The 23,037-nt window shown below is 44.6% G+C and overlaps 2 protein-coding genes across 15 annotated transcripts in view; one reads left to right on the top strand and one right to left on the bottom strand.

Annotated features, from left to right (window-relative positions):
• Positions 1-3,471, bottom strand: part of LRRC8A (leucine rich repeat containing 8 VRAC subunit A) — a 37,800-nt gene extending 34,329 nt beyond the window's left edge. The window contains exon 1 of one of the 5 annotated variants that reach the window (XM_035113022.2): positions 3,339-3,471. The gene's annotated coding sequence lies outside the window, so the exon portion shown is untranslated. Of the gene's footprint in view, positions 1-1,098; positions 1,177-2,495; positions 2,586-3,192 lie in introns of those variants that run through there. The other 4 variants (XM_088665248.1, XM_088665249.1, XM_088665251.1 and 1 more) reach the window with 4 other exon arrangements.
• A 70-nt stretch (positions 3,472-3,541) lies between these two features.
• KYAT1 (kynurenine aminotransferase 1) lies at positions 3,542-22,274 on the top strand. Of its 10 annotated transcripts, none has more exons than XM_088665261.1 (15): positions 3,554-3,671; positions 8,916-9,041; positions 10,853-10,986; positions 12,166-12,224; positions 13,586-13,736; positions 14,195-14,344; positions 15,056-15,142; positions 15,567-15,695; positions 16,221-16,341; positions 16,646-16,722; positions 17,501-17,590; positions 18,248-18,434; positions 19,171-19,250; positions 20,519-20,605; positions 20,840-22,274. In XM_088665261.1, the coding sequence occupies exons 3-15, from the start codon at positions 10,903-10,905 to the stop codon at positions 20,906-20,908; spliced, it is 1,371 nt and encodes a 456-aa protein (XP_088521387.1). In that variant the 5' UTR covers positions 3,554-3,671; positions 8,916-9,041; positions 10,853-10,902; the 3' UTR covers positions 20,909-22,274. The 10 variants fall into 10 exon arrangements, with proteins under 10 accessions (XP_034969470.1, XP_088521389.1, XP_088521387.1 ...); XM_088665259.1 differs by having other exon boundaries at positions 20,844-22,274; XM_035113578.3 differs by having other exon boundaries at positions 3,568-3,695.
• The last annotated feature ends 763 nt before the right edge of the window (positions 22,275-23,037 follow it).

Raw genomic sequence — 23,037 nt, forward strand, 5'->3', positions numbered from 1 at the left:
AAGGCTGCGTAAGTACAGTACATTTAAAACACAAGTATTTTATTTTATCCTGTTGCTTTCATTCCATTTGTGAATCACATCCTGTAAAGTACCTTGAAGCAATTTCACAATAAAAAGGGTAAAAACAAACCCAACATTTTCAAGATCATTAAATAAGATCTTTGGTCACATCCACACCATAACTCTAAAGCACATGATTTCTCCCAAAGAATCCTGGGAGCTGTAGTTTGTTAAGGGTGCTGGGAATTGCAGCTCTGTGAAGGGTAAACAACAGCTCTCATGATTCACTGGGGTGCATTAAATGTACAGAATATCATGCATACTGCTGAAATGATGACACACACACAATTTTGAAATCAAGTGGGCAGTAATTAAAGGAGTCCCACCCATTCCCCAAAAGTGATGCATTTCAGGATTAGGCAATACAGAAGCTCTGCTCCATTTAAAAAAGAAATTCAGTCAAGCTATGATTTTGAACATCCTTGCCTTGAGGACACTGGCTGGTTTCCTGGAACCTTCACATTTGACAGTGCTCCCTTTACTTGCCCCAGGACTCCAAAAAAGACATCACCCCAGATGACCTTGCTCTCTGTAAGTGGAATAATCCCATAACCCTTAAAAGAGGCCACATTGCTGCAGTGGAAGTTTGCACACACACTCGCTGTTGTTACAGCAACCTGCTATCCCCAATGACTGGAAGGCCAGGACAATAATAAAACAGGCTTGTGGCAGTTTAAAGGGCTTTGAGGCATCCAGCAACAGAGATCACTCTGGAGATTTGACTGCAAAAATCCCAATCAGGGAGCACCTAAAGCCAAACATTGCTCTCCAACGTCCCACACCCAAGTATTTTCCTCCTCCACCCCGGCCTTTTCCTTCCACTGACACCCTTTCTCCTGCCTCTTCCCGATACTCCTGCTTCCTTTTCAACAACCCACCTTCCCCACGGGTGCCAAAAAGTTTGCTTGCACACCCATTCTTTGAGCTAGTTGAATGCAATAACACACACACCCAACTCTCTGCAGCAGAATGCCACCCCTTTGTTTTCCCTTCACCGGTCTCTGCCAGATACCCCCCTTCGCCCCCCCCTTTACTCACATTGCATGGACTAGTAACAGGATAACACCACCCACCCAGCTTCTCCAGCCCTCCTGTGACTTGCTCACAGCTTGACTCATCAGTGTTTCTTGCCAACCAGGCACTATTCCTTCCTTGACTCTCTGCCACCCCTTAATTGCCAGCAACACAAAGTAGCAAAGGAGTCTCTGTTTCCCCTCCTTGCCCTTAATCCTTCCCCTGTCACCCCAAAAATAAACAGTTATTTGGCACTGGGCACATTCTCAGCCCCTTTGACAATCCTCATGCCCCTATTTACCCTCCCCATTGCCAGCCCCTAAGTTGCAAAAACAGCTTAAGAAGAACTATCATCCCTCACCTTCTTGCTTTTGAGATCAACTTTCAAAAACAGCACAAGAGATAAACACACACCCTAAATTTGTTCCCATCCATAATGCTTCAGCTTCCATCTTTAGTGCCACCTCACAACCCTCCACCACCACCTCTTGTTCAACAAGTGCTAGAGGTGGGAGACAGCCAAGAAATCCCACCCTCCCCACTTGGAAAATAACCAATTAATTTGAGAACCTACAAAAAGGTGACTGTTTTCCATCTGCCAAGCCTTCCAAACCCTTCTCCACCTCCCCCACCCCTTCTAAATATCCCTTCCCCACTATTTTCTGAATCATAAGCAAGGCACTCTCAATGCCCACAATAAACCTTCAATTGCTACTAGTGTCCTGCATTCGTTTTAATTAATGTTCCACCTTTTTTCTTCTCCAGGAGCTCAAGGAGGCCTACATTGTTCTCCCCCTTTTCATATAATCCCTACAACAATCTTGTGAGATAGGTTAAGCTAAAAGGCAGTGACTGGTCCCAAGGACACACCCAGTGAGTTTCATGATTGAGTGTACCCTGGTCTCCCAGGTCCTAGTCCAACACTGGCTGTCTTTGCAAGAAAATTCTGCCATAGCAGATCTTGGGGTTGGCGGATTGGATAATTCCCTCTTCCTAACATCCCCCCTCACTCGCTCTCCATGCCCACAACAAACCCAGTCTCAGATCTCTTCCACAACACATATCCAGGGAAACCCACTCTTCCTCCCCCCCCCCCCAATTGTCACTCTCCCTAACTCTACCTCTGCAAACCCCGGGTATGATTGTTGATGGCCATGTCACACCCACACCTCTTCCACATCTTACCGGACTCTCGAATCACACCCACCATCCCAGCCCCCTAGAAATTCCATTCATACACGTGCACATCCCCCCTTCCTTTCCTTACGGCCTTCTCTCTCAACCGAGGAATTGCCAGCCCTAAACTTTACACACACACACACACACACACACACACACACACACACACACACACACACGTCCTTCTGCAACCCAGGATTTTCCTACGGTTTCCTAGATCTCTCTCCACTCCCCACGCTCACAAAGCTCACAAGCTGAAGGCATGAATGCTCCTTTCCACCCTGCCAGGCACACATCTCTCGCCATCCTCGCTCACCCTCCTCTTCATTGACATCATACAAAACCAGGTTACTACCGGTAAGTCCTCCGGGTCCTAAGCCTACTCTCTTTCGCAGAGACCACCCCAATACTCAAAAGTAGCGACGGGCAGGGGATCCTTCTCCCAGTTCTGCAATGCCCAAATTCCTCTCCTTCCTCTTTCACTGGCAGCAAGCTTGCTGGTCCTGTAGCTTCCTGAGGCTGTCCTTTCCCGACTCCCCTCTTCACCTCAATAAAACCAGTGTAGGTTGGAAGTGGGGGTGGGAGAGAATCCTCCTCCATTATGCCAAGCCCACATCAAGAAATAAAAGTTGCTGGCCCCCGAGGTTTCTGAGGACGTGCTCTGTCCCAGACGCCCCTCCCCACCCCAATACTCAAAAGCAGCGTATGGAGAGGTGGAATCTTCCTCTCTATTTCCCGAGATCCACGTCCTTCCCTACCCCCCCCGCCACTCACGATTACTGGTCCTCCACGCTCCTACCCACCTTTCCCACCTCGATACTAATAAGAAATACCAAACAAACCCATCCAGCGCGAGTGTGTGTGGGGAGGGGACATGCCCGACGTCCCCGCTTCCCCATTAAAAAGGGGAGTTACTAGTCCTCAGTGTTCCTGACTCGCCTTCTACTCCTCGCCTCGGCATTCCTCAACACCTTCGTATCTCTCAGCAGATTCCTTGCCGGTCCACTTTCCCCCCAGGACGGCGCGGGAAACGCCAGCCCCTCACAGCGCCCGACGGTGTCATTATTGCGACCCTTCGCACTCACCCGGGCACCACCTTCCCGGCTCGGTCGCTTCGGGCTTTCTTTTGTTTGCCCCCCTCTCAGCCTCCTCACTGCACCACCGGGCTGCTCCACCCCGGAGCTGACCTCACCCGGCCGGCATGGGCATCCCCCGGCGGCGGCGGCAGAACCGGAAGTAAGCAGCAGCCGCGACTACGCTCCTCTGTTCCACTAGGCGGCGCCATCTCGAGAGGAGCCATCTTTGGAAGGGCAAGGTATTCCCCACGGGGAGAGAGAGGGGAAAGGAATCGAATGGAAAGGGCAAAAGATGGTATCTTGAGTATGGAAGGGGGAAAGGAGCGCCAAGCGGCCATCTTGGTAAGGGAAGGTCGCTCTCCGCACGTACGTTTTTCTTTCTTTCTTTCTTTCTTATATATTTTTAAATATATATATAATTAACATGTATATCAGTTGCGCCTCTCCGTATTTAAAAGGAGAGAAATCTCCAACTCATTATGTAAAAACGGCAGTATTAGCCTAATCCCCACATCCTGATGACAACGGGTACTAATGTGATATTTTATAGCAGATTTATAAACCAAATATACAATATTATATATAAAAAGCAACATATTGGATTGCGTCCTAATAAATTCTCACAGTAGACCAGCTAAGATTAATGGGGCTAAATCAGCCATGCTCATCCATTTCAATAGCCCTACTCTGAATAGGACTAGCATTGCATGTTTGCTATTTATCTATAAATATCTATAGATGTATATCTATAGTTGTATATCTATCCCACCTTTTCTCCCCATCCCCGCAAAGGGTTCAAGGCGGCATCTATGCTTCTCTCCCCACCCCCCAATTTTTAAAAATCCATTACAACAACAGCCTTGTTGTAATGGTAGGTACAGGTAGTTACAGGTACCGTAGGTAGCCGTACCAATAACAAACTTAGTTGATCTCTAAGGTGCTACTGGAGTGAATTTTTTTTATCTTGTGAGGTAGGTTAGGCTGAGAGACAGTGACATGTCAAAGGTGAGCTTCCTGATGTTATAAGAATACTAAGGTGTTGTAAATAAAATGAATGTTCATAAGTGCACAAGATAAAACACATACTGTATACATAAGTACATAAACCACTTGTCTGCAATAGTATAGGAGAGACATCCTGAAGTAAGTAAGTAAACTTTAATACTGTCAAAGACCAGCAAAAGCCATCATGAAGTCTTCTTGACTCTTATTGACCCCCATTATTTCTTTGCAGAAGGAAGTAGCTTAGCAAAACCTTTCCCAATTGTTCTTTTCACTTACAAATCCTTCAAATCCAGTCCAAAGAGCACATCTTGTGTATGAATAGGGGAGGTCTATGACAATGGTTTCAGAAGCTAGGGTATCTATCACTTCAAAAGACTGGCAGGCTAATGCAATCAGAAAGGATTATCAGCTATCTTGACAAACAGGAGATAAGGTACACTTGAATCTGTGTAGGATGCTTTTGAGTGGTCTTTGGCTAAGGGGTTGGGAAATTTCTTAAGTAAAAAAAAAAAAGCTGTTATACACCTTTGTTCTGGGTCCTCACCTCCTTGCAAGGTGGTGGGAGGGGAAATTCTGATGCAACAGAAAAAATAAATATCTTCCTTGCTTTCCTTCTACTGGTTCCATTCATTTTCCTCTGACTAATAATGGACTTGGGGGGACACTGAATCCCTTGATAGAGAGCTGGGCTGTAAAAGCCTGCCCCTATAACAATGGCTGAGTGGGGGATTTGAACCTGGGCTCCCCAGCTCCTACCAACACACTGACTGCACTCCACACTGGCATGGCAGGTGATCAATCACCTCTTCACCTGCAGAGCAGACAGATGGGCAATGTGTGTAAACAGGAGTCGCTTTACCTCCCATCATTTCCTCCAGCATCTAGAGAACGGCAAATATGTCAATTTCTTCGACCCAGACCAACACGGCTACCTACCTGTAACCATGTAAATTTCAGTTTATCTAGGCTTCACAAGTTCAATTTTCCACATTTCTGCATCAATCTGCAGACCATCATCATCATCATTTTTTAAAAGGGCCTGTCGAAAATTTGTTAGCATTTTAATATGTATTTGCAAGATACAGAGAAGGGAAGGGAACCTCAGTTCCCAAGGGGCCAATTGCTTCTCTTTTTGGCCCTCAGGACTCTCCCCAGGCCACAGAGATGATGACCATTACACAGTGAGCTTCATGCATTTTAACCAGAGTCTATCTGATCCTAATTTTATGCTCTAAACCAGGGGTAGTCAACTTTTTTTATACCTACCACTCACTAATGCATCTTTCTTGATGATAAAATTTCCTTACCGCCCACTAGTGCTTGATGGAAGGATTCAGCTTGTGCCATAGAACCCCCTACCGCCCACCTAGAATCCTGAAATGCCCAGCAGGGACCAGGTTGACAACCCCTGCTCTAAGCACTCTTCCACACTCTTCCAAACAGTAATGGTAGTTGCAACTACTGCCTGTTCCGGGCAACACAACATTATTTTTTAAAGCGAACAAACCAGAAGACTGCCCTTCCATAATTTGCCTCCACAAACATAAAAGTGCTTTGCTAACAACCCAAAGCATCTCTGTGACTTTGGTTTCCCAATGTCAAGGCATTTGGTCAGATAAATGTTCCTTTTATTGCTTGCTAGAAAGCAGCTTTATTTCAAGCCTGTGATGGTATCAGATTGCAATGTTAATTTTTGTGTGAGCATCAATAAAAAGTGGGTTTCTGATGCACTTGGATGATTCACTCACCAACATTTTTATTGGGCTGGATCATCACAAAAATGTTGATTTAATAGTAAATTCCTGAAATATTGATAAAGGAGAATTGAAAGGCATTCATTCCAATTTCATTAGAGCAGGAAAGTGACTGCAGTGTTTAAGGTGGTCTTTTCTTTTCTTTTATTTCTGCAAATACTGTGTCTTTACAAATATATTTCCATATTAAAATCTAGTGGTGAAAGAGATTTCACCAATATTGCATTTCTGAGTATGTTTACTTGGCAGTAAATCACATTGATTTTTATAGCCCTTCTTAGGGCCATTTCAATAAAGGGACGCAGGTGGCGCTGTGGGTTAAACCACAGAGCCTAGAGAGCTTGCCGATCAGAAGGTCGGCGGTTCGAATCCCTGCGACGGGGTGAGCTCCTGTTGCTTGGTCCCAGCTCCTGCCAACCTAGCAGTTCAAAAGCACCTCAAAGTGCAAGTAGATAAATAGGGACCGCTACAGTGGGAAGGTAAACGGCGTTTCCGTGTGCTGCTCTGGTTCACCAGAAGCGGCTTTGTCATGCTGGCCACATGACCTGGAAGCTGTACGCCGGCTCCCTCGGCCAATAATGTGAGATGAGCGCCACAACCCCAGAGTCGGTCACGACTGGACCTAATGGTCAGGGGTCCCTTTACTAGGGCCATTTCAAGCACACACAACTTCTCTCTAAAGAATCCTAGGACCTGTAGTTTTGTGCTAGAGCTTGTAGCTATATAAGAAGAAAAGTACAGTGTTATAAGAATTTTAAGATCATATATATATAAAAGATAAATGTTCATAACTGTATATATAAACCACATGTCTGAAACTTCACAGAAAAAAGTCCTGAACAAATTGACCTCAAATATTTCTCTGCAAGGTCAAAGTGGGAAACCTCCCCATTGTCTCTTTCCTCACAAATCCTGTCTTAAGGGCACATTTAAGATATGAATAGGGTGTGAGCCTGTGACCTGGCTCAGGAACTAAGTATTTATCATTACAAAAGACTGGCCAGGCTCCCCAGGTAATCCAGTCAAATGACCATTAGCAGGTAATCTGCCACGCAGGATAAAAACAATAAAAACAACGCACTCGGATTTCTGCTGTAGACCACCCTTGTCTGTGATGTAGCTATGATGTATGTGGGGGGGTGGTCTTGGGCTACACCCCTTCTGTGATGTATCTATGTTGTTTCTGGGGGCAGTCTTGGACTCCAGGGCGGGAAATTTAAAATTTCTATATATGGTAAGAGCTTGCACACCTTTGTTCTGGGTCTTCCCCCCCCCCTTCCTGTGTGTGTGGGGAGGAACACCCTGTTGCAACAGCTTTTAATAAAGATCAGGCTTAACTAGGCACCTTGCTTTTCACTAGAATTCTGGTCTGGTCTCTGTCATTTTACTAGCCGGTAAGGGCTTTCAATTGTGCTCTGCCGGAGGTCCGGGCTCCCTCCCGGAGAAGGACCCCTTTTAACTCTTATAACATACAGTTCCTAGGATTCCTTGTGGGTAGCCATGTGCTTTAAATGTAAGGTGCAGATTTGCCCTCCATGCCATTAGAGTCTCTGAACAAGGATGTATGCTCCATTTGTTCATGTAAATATTGTTTTTTGGGGGGGCTAAATACCCCAATCTCAAAGGGGTGAACGGTTTTGAGGGTTCCAGTGTGCCCCCTGGGTTGGTTTGCTTTGAATGTAATTTGCTAGAAACTGGTGTCATTTCCTATAACAAAATTGGGGTGTGTTTTGCAGCATTAACACTCCCAACAGATCTTGCTTTCTGGTTAGGTTCCAGTGGGAACCCCCAGTGTCATACGTAGCACAGAGAGCAAAGCAGGCCTCTTGAGATTTAAGTCAGTCGTTACTGCAAAGACTGGTAGTCTGTTGACCATTTCACTTACCCAGACACCTTGAAGACATAACCTCCCACAGGGAGAGGAAAATCTAAGCCCTAGTCCCCAAATAACTCTCACTTAAGAACATAAGGAGAACCTACTGGATGAGGCCAGTGGCCCATCTAGTCCAGCATGCTGTCATCACAGTGCCCAACCAGATGCCCTGAAGGGAAACCCACAAGCAGCACCCGAGCACGAAAGCACTGTCCCCTTCTGCAGTTTCCTGCATCTGAAATCCAGAAGGACCACTGCCTCCAACTATGGAGGGAGAGCTTAGCTAGTGTGGTTGGTGGCCTTTGGCAGCCTTGTAATCTGAAAGGCATCAAGAAGAGCGTTGCTGCTTGAGAACAGGATGCTTTATTAGATGAGCTGCTGGTCTCACCCAGCTGACTCTTATGTTCTTATCCTCGTTTTTTGAAGGGGGGGGTGTCACTCAAATGAAAGCTACATACACAATGTACATTAGGGCAGATCCACACTATACATTTAAACCCCATGCCTACCAAAGGATGGGAATAGTAGCACTGTGAGGGGAAACTGAAATTTCCAGATTTATTTTGGGTGTTGTTTTTTAAAAAATGTGTGCTGAATATGCTTTAAATGTTTTGTATGGATCAGAGTTAGAAGTACACTCCTCCCCAAAAAATTCTGGAATTTACCCATCAGAGCTGCCCTTCCCAGGACCCTTAACCAGGCAATTCCTATCATCCCTGACCACTGGTCCTGTTAGCTAGGGATCATGGGAGTTGTAGTCCCAAAACATCTGGAGGGCCGAGTTTGCCTATGCCTGCCCTTTACAAACTACAATTCCCAGGATTCTTTAGGGGTGGGGGTGGGGGAATGTATGAAGGGTTAATTCTCTCTCCACCCAGCAGAGGGCTTGTCAAGCACATGTAAATTCACACCCCCTCCAGCTTTGTTCATTTCATTTCCTTTTTTCTTCTTAAGATTACTTATTACTTATCTAGATCGAGGAGCAAAGTTCTTTAAAAGGAACCACCTGCCTCCTTTCTGCCATCACCAGCTTGGACAAAAGGGACACCAGAATTAAGGTTGCCGGCTAGTCATAAGAAGGTAAGGAATGGGGTAAGAATAGTTGCCTACACACCATACATTTAAAGCACATCCCCTCCCCCCAAAAAAGAAGCCTGGGAACTGTAGTACCCTACAAAGAGCTAAGATTTCAATCGCCCTTAACAAACCGCAGCTCCCAGGATTTCTTTTGGGAGGGTCATGCTTTAAACATACAGTATAGTGCTTTAAACACAGCCTTGGTGTACAGTTGTGCCTTTAATAGAAGCTGAACAAATCAGGTGACAATCCCCCCCCCCCCCGGCATGGCATTGCTGCAAACACAGTTGAGGACCCCAGGCCAAAAAAGAAAGAAAAAAGGCTGTCACCCTTAGCTGGGATGCCACAAGATCCCCTTCCCTTTATTTAAAATCCCCCCTTGCTTTTTGTGATTGGCTGGAGCCCTGTCATATCTCCTCCCAGAAATATTTCACTTGTTTAAAAAAAAAAACCCACACACACCACAGGGAAATTGAAAGGTGCCAAGCATGGTGAATTTTGTGGTATGGAAAAGTCCAGAAAACTTTAGAGTAAGCGGATCCCCTTTCACCCCTGTTTAAAGACTTGCTTTATTATTAATATTAAGTACCGGTATTTATATTTACAGGTAGGTAGCCGTGTTGGTCTGAGTCGAAACAAAATTAAAAAATTCCTTCAGTAGCACCTTAAAGACCAACTAAGTTTTAATTTTGGTATGAGCTTTTTGTGTGTGGTATCTAATGAAGTGTGCATGCACACGAAAGCTCATACCAAAATTAAAACTTAGTTGGTCTTTAAGGTGCTACTGAAGGAATTTTTTAAAGTATTTATATGTTTATGTTGTTGTTAACAGTTTTGGCCTGGTTCTTTACATTCTTGATTAAACCCCATATGCTTTGTTTTGTCATCCTGTGTTCCTCTGAGATTATCTGTTTACACCTAATAATCCCTTTGGTGGCTAAGAAGCGAGAAAACTCAGCTTGGTTCTGAGATTCTGAAAGCTGCTATGATCCTGCCAGGAAGCATGTGGTTCTTTGGAAATGTGATTTTATTTCTCTTACTTCAAGACAGGGATGGATGGCATCTCTTCCTTTTGTAGAGAAGCTTCTGTGACATCCTTCAAATTCCAAATGCAGCATTTGTTTTCTGTATTACATTAATATCCCATTTTTCCTCCAAGGAGCTCAAGACACTGCTTATGGTTTTCTCTCTTCGCATTTTATCCTCCTAGCAACTCTGTGAGTCAGAACAAAATAAATAAATAAATCCTTCCAGCAGCACCTTGGAGACCAACTAAGTTTGTCATTGGTATGAGCTTTCGTGTGCATGCACACTTAAGTATCTGAAGAAGTGTGCATGCACATGAAAGCTCATACCAAGAACAAACTTAGTTGGTCTCTAAGGTGCTACTGGAAGGAATTTTTTTTATTTTGTTTTAACTACAGCAGACCAACACAGCTACCTACCGGTACCTGTAACTAGATCTGTGAGTCAGGTTAGACCAGGAGTTAGTGATTGGGTCTAGGTCACACAGTGAATTTCATGACTGGAGATTTTTGAACCAATGTGCTCCCTGACCCTTGTCCAGTACTAATCACTACACCTTGCTGGCTCAAGGCTACTTGCGTCCACGTACGCTCATACATCAGCTATCTATTTTGCAAAGTTGTTCATTTTCTCATAGTGCATTTGGACTATGAGGTATTTGGACCTAAGATATCCTAACCACATTTTGCATGACGGTTCCCAAGATCAAGGAGCAGCTTTGGGTTTGTGTCTGAATGCAATTGATCTCTCATTTCTTTTCCTCTCTCCCATTCCTCTCTCTGTGTAAGAAATAACGCAGGTCCATGCATATGGCACTGCAAACCAGTGTTGTAGTGGTATGGTTAGAAGTATCGCTCTGTCCTTGATTCGTTACCTACTGGGAAGGAATAACCGTATTGGATTCTGCTGGTATCACTCAAAGGTAGGAAGACCAGGAGTGTCAGGACAGGAGCCAAATGTGGACTCCCAGGCTTCTCTACCAAACCCTTGGAACTCTCCGCAGGCTGCACCCCTCACTGGCCCTGCTTGAGTGTTTTGGTCTCATTGGAGCAAGTTTTAAAGTTGTAGAGTCTTAAAGTTTGAAGGGACCATAAGCACAATCTAGTCCCACCCCCCTGCAATGCAGAAATCCCAGCTAAAGAATCCCTAACAGTGGCCATCCAACCTCTGTTTAAAAACCTCCAATAAAAGAGAATCCACCATATCCCAAGGTAGCCTGCTCATTGTCAATCATTAGATAGTTCTTCCTAAGGTTTAGTTGGAATCTCCTTTCTTGTAACTTGATTTAATTGGTTTGGGTCCTTCCCTCCAGCGCAGCAAAAAACAAACTTTAGATATTTGGAGATGGCTATCATATCTCCCCTCAGACTCTTTACCAGGCTTTATCTTTACCTTTTACCAGGCTAAACATGCCCAATTCCCTCAACTGTTTTTATAAGGTTTGGTTTCAAGACCATTGATCATCTTAGTCACCCTCTGCAGACATTCCAGTCTCCTCCTTGTCTGGATGGAGGATGGGAAGTGTGAGTGGGTGTTGCTTGCTGTACAAAGGGGGAAATCACCTTTGTTGCTGCTCCTACTTTTGCCACTGGCCCTAACTACCCTGTGGCATGTGGCCCCCAGAAGGTCACCTAGGAGGGGATGTGGCCCTAGGCCTGAAAAAGTCTGCCCTGCCATAGGAAAAACCATTTAACCAGAAGGAGCCAGCTGGAAAATGTGACTGTGCTTTGTATGGATGGAGTTTAAGTTTTTTGTTGATAATGACAGAACAGAGTAGGGGAAGTTGGGGTATTTACTGCCCGGTGTGCTAAGGTTGCTCCCTTTATTATTAGTAATGTATTTACCACTTCATGCATCAAACTCTAGTCTCTGAGCAGTTTGCAACATTATAAAAATTACAAAAAACCCTAATAAGAATTCCACACTTTAAAGCACCATAGAAAAATTATAGAAGACCCTCTTAAATGCCACTAAACGAGGTGTTGGGAAGCTCTAGCCTTGCAGATGCTGCTGGGCTACAATTCCCATTATCAGCAGCACTTCTAACATGCCTTCTTTCTTTCCTTCCTTCTTTCCCCCTACCCTTTCCTCCTTTCTCTAGGCAAAAATGTCCAGGATGGTTCAGGCTCGGAGGCTGGAGGGCGTAGAGAAGAATATCTGGTATTTCCTCCTTGGGTGGGCCCCACCATACACCATGCTTGCCCAGTCCATACTTGCCCAGCTGCCAGACTATACAAGGCCAGACTCTTTCTTTCTTTCTTTCTTTCTTTCTTTCTTTCTTTCTTTCTTTCTTTCTTTCTTTCTTTACTAATAAATGTAGTTCTGTATGGCCAGATAATAAAAAATATCAGGACAGCTTACAACGTTGAAACATAAATTACCATTCCTAAAAAAGAAAAGAAATACAGAGCATTATTATGGTAACTGGCCAATCAAAAATAAATGCTGAACAGCTGCAGAGCCCTTTCAGGATAAAGAGGCCTTATATTTACATCTAGCCTAGTCACATCACCCACTCCCTGATCCTTTTAAATAGGAGATACTGTTGAGGATTGAGCCAGGGACCTTTTGCACGCAAAGCAGGCACACTGCAACTGAACCGCAGTTCCACCCTGACAAACCAACAACAACATCTTGTTTGCTTTGGTGAAGTGGTACTGGTTATGCTCCAGGGTTGCTGTTAGGTGCTAGGGGCCTCTGTCCAAGGAGGGTAAAGCCTTTTGTCAAAATGCTTACCTGAGAGAGCAGAGTTCAAGGAGCAACGTAGTTTTGGCCAGCCAAGCACAGAGCATCAGTTCAGCCCCAAAACATGATCCAGACAGTCAAGTGTTGTAAGAATTTACTTCTACACCACCTGTTCATTACCCAGATGAGAGGGAACAGGTTTTAAAGAAAACATGGAACAAAGAGAATTACAGTTACAGCAAACTTCAGCAGATCCAGTTAGGGACCCAGAGTTTATTAGATACTATTGCAATAGGGCAGAGCCAAACTTAATGTGGTTTTCTATACTGCCACTTAAGAAGAAGGTCTTCCACGAGGAGACTGCACACAGAGTCGTAAAACATCTAAGCAGTCTTAAAACATAAACATCCTTCTACATATACAAGGAAGGTTACAGGTCATGAGAAGTAAAACAACCATGGCTCCATACAGGTATCTTCACCCCCATAATCACATCGAGGTGCCCCAAGAATGCCTAGGCCATTTGGGTCTCAAATGTCACACTTCTGTCACATTCCTCTAGCAACCAGGTCTCCATCAGACTTTCGACATTCCTTCCTTTATCTCATTTCCCTTGCTTCTGCTATCTCTGTCTGACCTAAGCTGGCAGCTTGCTTTAGGGGGATCAGTGAATGATGGGATTCAAACCATCCACCTGTCTGAGTCTTGCTTCTTTGCACACCCTGAACCCTAACAATAGACAGTATCTGTAATCCAGCTGGGGTTCAGATTGCAGGAGGCTGGCCTAGTGGGATTTAATTCTTCCTCTCTGCTCTTTTGCCTTTCACTCTCCTTAGGGTGGAGTTCGTCAAGTTGGCGTCCACGTACAAGACCGTGAACCTGGGCCAAGGCTTCCCTAATTTCCCCCCACCGGACTTTGTCAGGGAAGCGTTGATAGAGGCTGTTGGTGGAGAGAATACCTTGCTGCACCAATATACCCGAGAATTTGTATGTGAGAATCTCCTCCCTTTCTCTCTCAGGCTGCATGCATATACCTTACATAAGTCTGAAGTGTTGCTATGCAAGAGCAGTCCTATACATAGTTCCCTGCACAGTTATCCCATGGGAAGAGAGATTGGTTGTTAAACACTCTGGAAATTGCAGCTCTGTAGGTGTGGGGATAGGGGCTTCCTAACAACTCTCAGCACTCTTCAAAAACTGCAGTTCTCAGGATGCTTTGGTTTGGGAGAAGCCATGGGAGCTTAAAGTGGTATCATAGTGCTTTAAATATATAGTGCAGATGAGGCTGCAGAAGAAAATTTCTGGATAGGCTGCAGTCTAAGTGCAGCAAGAAGAAAGAACACTTGTGTTTATGATCAAGTTCAGGACAAATGTGCAATAAACTTCTACTAGCCTGTTTGCTTCAGGTTACCATTCTGTGTTCTCAGCCTCTGTTGTTTCCCCAGGGCCACCCACGTTTAGTAGCAATCTTGGCCCGCTTTTTTGGGAAGCTGCTTGGACGAGACCTGGACCCTCTGAAAAACGTGATGGTGACTGTTGGTGCTTATGAGGCCCTCTTCTGCTGCTTCCAGGCTCTGGTGGATGATGGAGACGAGGTAACAGAGTGCCTGTGTGCTTTGGGACATATTAATGGCTAGGGCAATGCTTCTCAGACTTCATGAAACTGGAAAGTGGGGATTCTAGCCTCTGCCTCCCTGAACCACCCAATGAAGCTGAATGTTCAAAGATTTTGGGAGTACAGAGAAAAGGAAGGACTTCTTCACACGGCATGTAGCTAAACTCTGGAATTCATTCCTGCAGGAGGCAGTGATGTCCACCAAACTGGATGGCTTTGAAAGAGGATGGGCCAGATCCATAAAGGCTATCAGTGACTGCTGACTCTGATAGCTATGTCCTGCCTCTGCTGTCAGGAGGCAGTATGCTTCTGAATACCATTTGCTGAAAATTGCAATGGGGGAGAGTGTTGCTGTTGCGCCCAGGTCCTGTTTGTGGCCTTTTTGTTAAGGCATCTGGTTTGCCACTGTGAGAACAGATGCTAGACTAGGTGGGCCCCCTTTGGCCTGATCTATCAGCCAGCCTTGTTCTTTACTTCCTTCTTCTCTTCCTGACAGGCAGATGGGTGGCATCATTGCTGTTAATGATCCTTTTGTCTGGCAGTTTGTTAAAATGTTGTACGTACACACACACACACACACACACACACACACACACAAAATCAAATAATATATTGAGGTCTGAAATCCTGTGACCACATAACATAAAAACTAACAAACAATGTGCTTGATACCTCTTTTGCATTTTCTTAGGTCATTATTATTGAGCCGTACTTTGACTGCTATGAGCCCATGGTGAAAATGGCTGGTGGGACTTCTGTGTTCATACCTCTGCAACTAGTAAGTGGACTGATTGTGCTGGCCTTTGTAGACAGTGACCCTGACACTTCAAATTTCACTAGAGTACAACATCCATCAATCCTGATCATTGGCCACACTGACTGGGGTGTGGGTGGGTGTCATGGGGGTTGGAGCCCAACTCTTCTTTACGGGCAGTGCTACTTCATCCAGAACAACCTGAGCTCCACATCCCTGATTGGATGAGTCACTCACCAACAGTACTTTTGTCTTGTATCAACACTGCCTCTGTCCTGTCTCAATGCAGCTTTAGTTGACTGGCCTTGATCCCAGACGGTGGCTCAGCTCTTCCACAGCTTCACCTGAATCAAACGAAATAGCTAGTTCTGGGGCCTCTGCCCATTGGCAGAAGTCCAGTGGCCAGACTCTCCCTTTACTCTCTCTTTTTCTCCATCTCCTCCACCAGAATGCTGCAGAAGGTGGCAAGCTGAACTCTAGCAGAGACTGGCAACTGAATCCAGCCGAGCTGGCGGCAAAGTTCACCAAGCGAACTAAAGCCATTGTGCTGAACTCTCCCAACAACCCTTTGGGGAAGGTAACTAAGAACCCTGCAATTTCGCACAGGCCACTTGGTGTACATTTGAAATATGTATGTGCAGTTCAGTATGTGTCACAGAATCATTGTGCTGCTTCAGGGCATTGCATAGGCATCAGCCTCTGCTTCAGCTGAACCCACCCCCACCACCTTCCCCCAGTCTTATATGCCTTTGCAGCCAGATTTTCCTATCCTGCAAGATTGGGGGAAAGTTGAGGGTTCTTCCAACTTTTGTTGTAAAAAGAAAACTCTTCATAAACCAATCTTAGAAGATAGCAACATTATCTGACGTCTCCATTTAGGAACAGAGTGAATGAATGGCACCTGTTCCTGATGAAGCGGCATTTATTGTCTTAAAGTGTCAAATTCCTTAACTTCTCTCTGCCACCTGGGAACACCTTCCTCAGCAAAGCAGAACACCCTTTCCATGAGTGTTTGGAGGGTCCTTATCCCAACAGTGGGAGTAGCTGCCTCTGTTCTATGTCATAGGAGCCCGGAGTTGCCAGTCTTCTCCCTCTTGTGCAGGTGTTCAGTAGAAGGGAGATGGAGCTCATTGCAGAGTTGTGTGTGAGACATAACGTCCTCTGCTTCAGTGATGAGGTATACGAGTGGCTGGTCTACGATGGCAACAAGCATATCCGGATGGGTAAGGCAGACCCGTTTTTTGGACACTTGGCTTCATACCTGATCCTCCCCCTAGTCTGTGAACCTGAGCTGATATAAGCATCAGTGGGTCCCTATGCCTTCCTCTCCTTTTTGGGACCAAAGTTGTCTGACTCCTGCAAGATCTTGCCTTGAACTTTCCAGACTCTGCAAAGAACAGTGTTTTTAAAGGAGCAGATACTCAGGGTGCTTCTCCCTTATGGGAGAAATGTCCGAGCTCTGATTTCCTTTCTCTTTAATGCACCACCGTGTAGATTTCAGCTTGATTTTCTTTCCTTGCTTAACAGCAAGTTTACCAGGAATGTGGGAACGAACCGTGACCATTGGAAGTGCCGGAAAAACCTTCAGTGCAACAGGATGGAAGGTAAGGAGGCAGGTGTAGGAGGAGCCAGACTTAAGGATTGTTTTCCAGTTGAAATTCCTACCTAATCCCTTGCAGGCAAAGGAATAGGTCCATGGTAGGGTGCATACTTTTCATGTGAGAGGCCCCAGGCCCTGTGATCTTCGGATGAAGGGCAGCATAGTAATTTTAATAATCATCTTCATCTACACATGAAAAATGGATCAGCCAGCAGGTAATTCAAAGCACACAGCATTTCATCAAATATTAGGACCATGGTAATAGCATAGCTTTGTATTGTTCATAAACAGTAGAGCTGCCTAGCTATCTTTGTGTTGACCAGGAGACTATCCTGTAGACCAGGAGAACCTCAGGGGGACAAGCACTGCCATTGGGAGCCTGCCTAAAACCCCGGAGAGCCACTGCCAGTCAGTGCAGACAATACTGAGCTGGAGGGACCCTAATGGTCTAGCTCAATATAAGGCAGCTTCCTTTGTTCCTAATGTATCCTTGAACTCTGATAATGCCTCTTGGTTGTTTGGATTGAAGCTAGAGGGTGTGTAGAGATTGAGGCTAGAGGGTGTGTTTGTGGGTAGAAACCAGCCAGGTGTACAAAGGTAGCATTTACTTTTATTGCTCTGCCCCCTTTTGCCTCTGGTCCCTCCCACTGCTGACAGGTGTCCCTCAGAAGGTTGCCTCTGTGGCAATACAGTAGACTTTCCCACACTCTCAGTGACATATGAAGAGCACCAGCTATCCAGAGATCTGAAAAATAATTGCATTTCCCTTTCCGTGGCCATAGGTTGGCTGGACAATTGGGCCCGACCACCTTTTGAAGCACTTGAGGACAATTCATCAAAACTCGGTTTATCATTGTGCAACAGCGGCTCAGGTAAGAAAACAGTGCTGGACAAAATGGTTTATGTGGCAGACCTTCCACTGCAGGGGTAACCAATGTGTTGCCCTCCAGATGCTGCTGGACTACAGTCTCCCACGTTTTTCAGTTTTTATTTATCTAGAACATTTGTACTGCACTGTTCAGCCCAAATGGATCCTTTGAGTTGTTTACATGCAATCCATTTAGTCGGACACGACTAAACGACTAAACAACAACAAATCTAGAAAGAACTAAATAATAATTATAATTGGGGGTGCAGGAGAGGGCCTTCTTAGTGGCTGCTCTCTGGCTTTGAATCTCCCTCCCTTGGGAGGCCAGACTGGCTGCCTCCTTGTTGTCCTTCCGCCAGCAGGTGAAGCTTCTTTTACAGCAGGCTTTTGGACTATTCTTCTACACGGAGCAAGCCAATTTAAATTATTGGGCCAGTTAATCTTGCCCATTATTGTCAGTGGGTCTACTTGGAGTAGGACTCAAATGGAAGAAGACCCACGTTAATACTTCTTGGCATCTCAAAGAATTGAGCACAGTATGTATATACTTACTGGAATAATCAACCTGGGGGGGGGGAATTAGTGACAACTTTGACGCTGCTAACCTTGCCTGATAATTGCATTTGCAGTTGATGTCCATCTGTTATTCATGAGTCTCTAGGAAGCCGTGGCCTGTGGGCTAGAGAAAGAGTTTGAGCGCTTTGGGAAGCCCGAGAGCTACTTTGCCCAGCTACCTCAACAGCTGCAGCGAAAGCGAGACTTCCTGGTCCAGAGCTTGCTTGCTGTTGGCATGAAGCCCATTATCCCAGAGGGTTCCTATTTTGTAGTGGCCGACCTCTCAGAATTCAGTAAGCATGACATTCCCCCTTCACCCAGTTAATGGTGGAAATTATTATTATTATTATTATTATTATTATTATTATTATTATTATTATTATTATTATTTTAAAAGGGGGAATATACATTTAAAGAGACAGCACCATACATTTAAAATACATTTTCCCTTCAAAAAAATAATAATCCTGGGAAATGTAGTTCACCAGCTGCATTCCCAGCATGCTTAACAAGCTACAGTTCCCAGGATTCTCTGGGTCAAGCCATGTGCTGTAAATGTATGGTGGGTCTGCAGCCATCATGTTGCTTATTTTGAGACCCAGTCCAAATTCAGATCCATTGGTGCACCTAGCTCAGTACAGTCTGTCTAGAGTGACTGACAGCAACTCTCTGGGGTTTCACGCAAAGGTCTTTCCCAGACCTGGAGATTGAACCTAGAACCTTTTGCGTGCAAGGCAGGTGCCCCACCACTGAACCATGGTCCTTCCCTTAAAAATAAAGTAAAGTTCTAGTCCTTAGGATTCAGAATAAAGGGCTAATTTCAATGGAGATATTTAGAAAGCTGCCTTATACTAAGATAGTTTGTGCATAAAGCCCAGCATTGTTGACCAGCAGCAGGCTCCCGAGGGTTTGTGAGTATGGGTCTCTCCAGTGCCAAGCATTTGAACTGGGGACCTTTTTCATTCAAAGCATGTGCTCTGTCACTTAGCAATCTTAGCCACTCAATCAATGCCCATGCTCTCTTTTTAGAAGATGAACTTCCTGATGAGCCAGACTCCGAGGAGGAGCCGTACGATTATCGCTTTACAAAGTGGATGATCAAGAACAAGGTACGTGACCTAATATTTGGGATCGGCCAGACCATTAGTGAGGTGGCTGCCTTAGGTGGCAGATTTGGGGAAACACTGAAAGTGGCAATATTACCAGTCTGCTTCTTCTTGACACAGGGAAGGGATGGCCACACTGGGTTTTCTGCCTCTGGCACTCAGAAGGTTGCTAACATAGAAATTCACCTCTTATTGTTTCAGACCAATACTCCATCCAACTCATGACTGGCAGCTCCAGGGGTGGAGAACATTTTTCCACCTGAGGACCACTTACTCTTCTGACCAACCTTCCAGGGGCCATGTGCCAGTGGTGGGCTGGGCTAGAGACAAAGGTGGATGGACCCATGAATGCAGTCGAAACAAAATTAAAAAGCACCTTAAAGACCAACTAAGTTTTTTATTTTGGTATGAGCTTTCGTGTGCATGCACACTTCTTCAGATACACTGAAATAGAAGTCCCCAGACGCTTATATGTAGAGAAAGGGTGGGGAGGGGTATCACTCAGAAGGGTGGTGGAAATGAGTGATTGACTGACTGATAGCTGTTGACGACTGTAAACGACTGCAAATGGTCGTCAACAATCGTCAACAGCTATCAGTCAGTTAATCACCCATTAACTGGAAGGAATTTTTTTTTTGTTTTATTTCGACTACGTCAGACCAACATGGCTACCTACCTGTAACAATGAATGCAGTGTTTAGCTTTTGTACAGTGAACCAGTTTCTGTATATGGACACACCCCTCTATCCTCCACCCAAGCAAGAGACATTTTCAGACACCCATTTCAACCAGGGGAGAAACACTCAGGGCATGAAACCAGACAAGTGAGAGTACATAATAATCATAATAATATTTCTTTATTTGATAAAATTATTTGAAAAAATAACAATCTCAAAGTGAAATAAAAAAATTCCTTCAGTAGCACCTTAAAGACCAACTAAGTTTTTATTTTGGTCTTTAAGGTGCTACTGAAGGAATTTTTTTATTTTACTTCGACCCAGACCAACACGGCTACCTACCTGTAATCTTAAAGTGGTTTACAATGATATGTGTAATTATAATGTTAATAATAACAGCAACAGTATTTAATCTATGAATCCCCTTTCACTTGTGTGTCAAGGTGAATTACAAACATATCATAAAAACAGTCAGGAATTGTTTTTTAATCTTACAAAAAGTCCATTTTCTATTTTTTTTAAAAAAAAACTAAGGCAGATACTTTATAATGTAATTGGAAAACCTGTCAATACACAATTCTTCCACCTCCATAGGGCTTAGCCGCCATTCCGGTCTCTGCCTTCTTTAGCCCACCACAGAAGAAGAACTTTGACCATCTCATTCGCTTTTGCTTTGCCAAGGTGAGCTGTCCATGGGATTATTTGGAATGAGTTCCCACATTTTTCACGCCACTTAGGGGGAGATGTTTACATACATTTCTTTGTATCTTGTGATCTGCTTTAGCAAAAATTAGGGTGCTGGGAAACCTGTGGCCCTCCAGATGTTGAACTGCTATTTTTTTATTGTACAAGGTGGAGGGGGGCAGCAGGTGTCTGATAAAAGCATTTAAAACTTACTTTTGTTTTGTGCATTAGGAAGACTCAACCCTGGAAGCCGCAGACAGCATCTTGCAGCAATGGAGTCGGAAGACACAGGGGCAGTAATATAATCGCTTGAAGCAGGCTCTATAGCTAGAATGTTGGAACAAGGAGGGAAAGAAAACCCATGTGCCTATTTTGCCGCTTAACATCAGGGTGCAGAATGGCCCTCTGTTGCCAATTTGCATATGCAGCAGGGAAGTAGTCAGGGAAGTAGTGTTAGGCTCTAGGGATCACACATTCACCAACGTGATGGTGCCCTGCCATAGTCTCCCTTATGGGAGTTGTGGTCCAAAAGATTTGGAGGGCAACAGAATGGAGAATGTTGTTCCTGGCCACTCTCCTCACAGCCTGCCTGGCTTCCAGTATCTGTGGCCAGAACCACACCATACAATTAAAGCACATCCAGCACACATTTAAAGTCTGTTTCTCCCCCACCCCTAAAGAATCCTGGGAACTGTAATTTCCTCCTTATGAAGCTACAGTTCCTTGTTTCCTTAACAGGCTACAGCTTGTTGTGTTACTTGTGAAACTCTTAACATACCTCCATAAATAGGAATGGGGAGATCTGTGCCCATCCAGATGTTGTTGGACTATATCTCCCATCAGCTCCCAGCATGGTCTAATGGTCAGGGGTGATGGGAGTTGTAGCCCTGCAACATTGAAAAGCCCTAGGTCCTCCCCATCCCCTGCTCAACAGCTTCCAAAGGCATCCCTGCATTACTTTTGATCTGAAATTGTGAGTGTGCTCCTTGCTGGGCTGTCCTTATTAGTGCAAGAATTTTGAGAAGCAGCTTCTTAACAGTAGAAATTTCTGAGCCTGTGATGTTATGACTGCAATCCACTACAAATTTGCTTTTTGGGAAGTGTGTGTGTGTTGGGGCCGCTAGGTGGTTTGTAACACTAGTATGGGTCTAGAATGGTCTCTCCCCCTCAATTGTTACTTAACCACTTCTCTTCCAGTGCAAGGAAGGAGAGTATCTGGTCCTGTCTTCCCTCACTCTCTTTCAAGGGTAGGACAGGTCCTATCAATATGAGAAATCCTCCCCATTTCCCTTAATTATGCTCTTGAACAAGAGTGGGGGATCCTGCAGCCCCTTTAAAGTGTGACTGTACTACAACTCCCATCATCCGTTACCGCTGTCTATCCTGGCTGGGACGGAGGTGCTTAGAGGACCACATAATCATGAAAAATGAAACATTGGGGGGGGGGTTAATTTCAAGTTAACTATATAAACATACAAAATGATAATAGAATGTCATAAAATAGGAATAGAGTTTGATCAATGCTTGAGCAGTCACTTATGTTCCAATATAAGCAATCAAATAAAGATGTTGTTCCATAATGTTCCATGTGTTGATGGAGGATGAAAACCACACTTAATAAATTTTACAAAGTCAGTACCGGTAAATGGATACCATGTTGTGTAAATGGTGTTGATGTTTTTTCTGGTGCATTGCTCTTTTTGTAGAGCAGTTAGTTTGTCTATATGTACAATGTCCCAGATTCAAAAAGGTATCTATGGGTTTCCAAATTTTGACTACCACTAATTTACCGGTACCAAATTTTGACTACCACTAATTGCTGTTGGTGAATGGAGGATAAGATCTCTACCGGTTGCATTTTGAGTCTGGGGAGTGAAGAATAAAACCAATTTTGGGTCGAAGCTGTTTTGTCATTTGATTAATTGTTCAGGGTGGGGGAAAATCCCAGAAAGAAATAATTTTGGGTCAAGGCCACCACATATATATTAGAGACGCAGGCAAATGGCATTCCTGTCAGGAAAGTTTTGAATTTTTTTATTCAATCAGACCAGACACATGTACCAGCAATCTGCTATTTTTAAGTGTTTTCTCAGGTCTTGACTGAGGTGGAACCTGGCAAGCTATTCCAAAGTTGTCCATCTACTATTTTACTTCCTCTGCAGAGTCTTTCTCCCATTTTAATCATACACAGGGGAAGGAAAGCCAATTGTGTGAGAATTTTATATATTTGAAAAACAATTCCCTACTAGGCTAGTCGTGTCAAGAAGTTGTTTAAAAAAATATTTGGGCTGTGTAACGCCTGAACTTGTGTGTTTGGTTGGTTTAGAAAGAGTGTAATCTGATGTATGTTTAGCCAGGAACGGGCTGCTTCTGCCCATTAGAGAAAAGATTAGCAACACCCTCCACAAAGCATAACAGAAGGAGATCCA

Source organism: Zootoca vivipara, chromosome Z2, assembly GCF_965207765.1.
Source record: "Zootoca vivipara chromosome Z2, rZooViv2.hap1.1, whole genome shotgun sequence".
Taxonomy (NCBI): domain Eukaryota; kingdom Metazoa; phylum Chordata; class Lepidosauria; order Squamata; family Lacertidae; genus Zootoca; species Zootoca vivipara.

Coding starts and splice junctions, on each gene's coding strand:
- KYAT1 (XM_088665259.1), top strand. CDS start 10,903: ATGGTTAGAAGTATCGCTCTGTCCTTGATTCGTTACCTACTGGGAAGG. Junction 15,143..15,566: donor TGTTCATACCTCTGCAACTA/GTAAGTGGACTG, acceptor CTCCTCCACCAG/AATGCTGCAGAAGGTGGCAA. Junction 15,696..16,220: donor CCAACAACCCTTTGGGGAAG/GTAACTAAGAAC, acceptor CCTCTTGTGCAG/GTGTTCAGTAGAAGGGAGAT.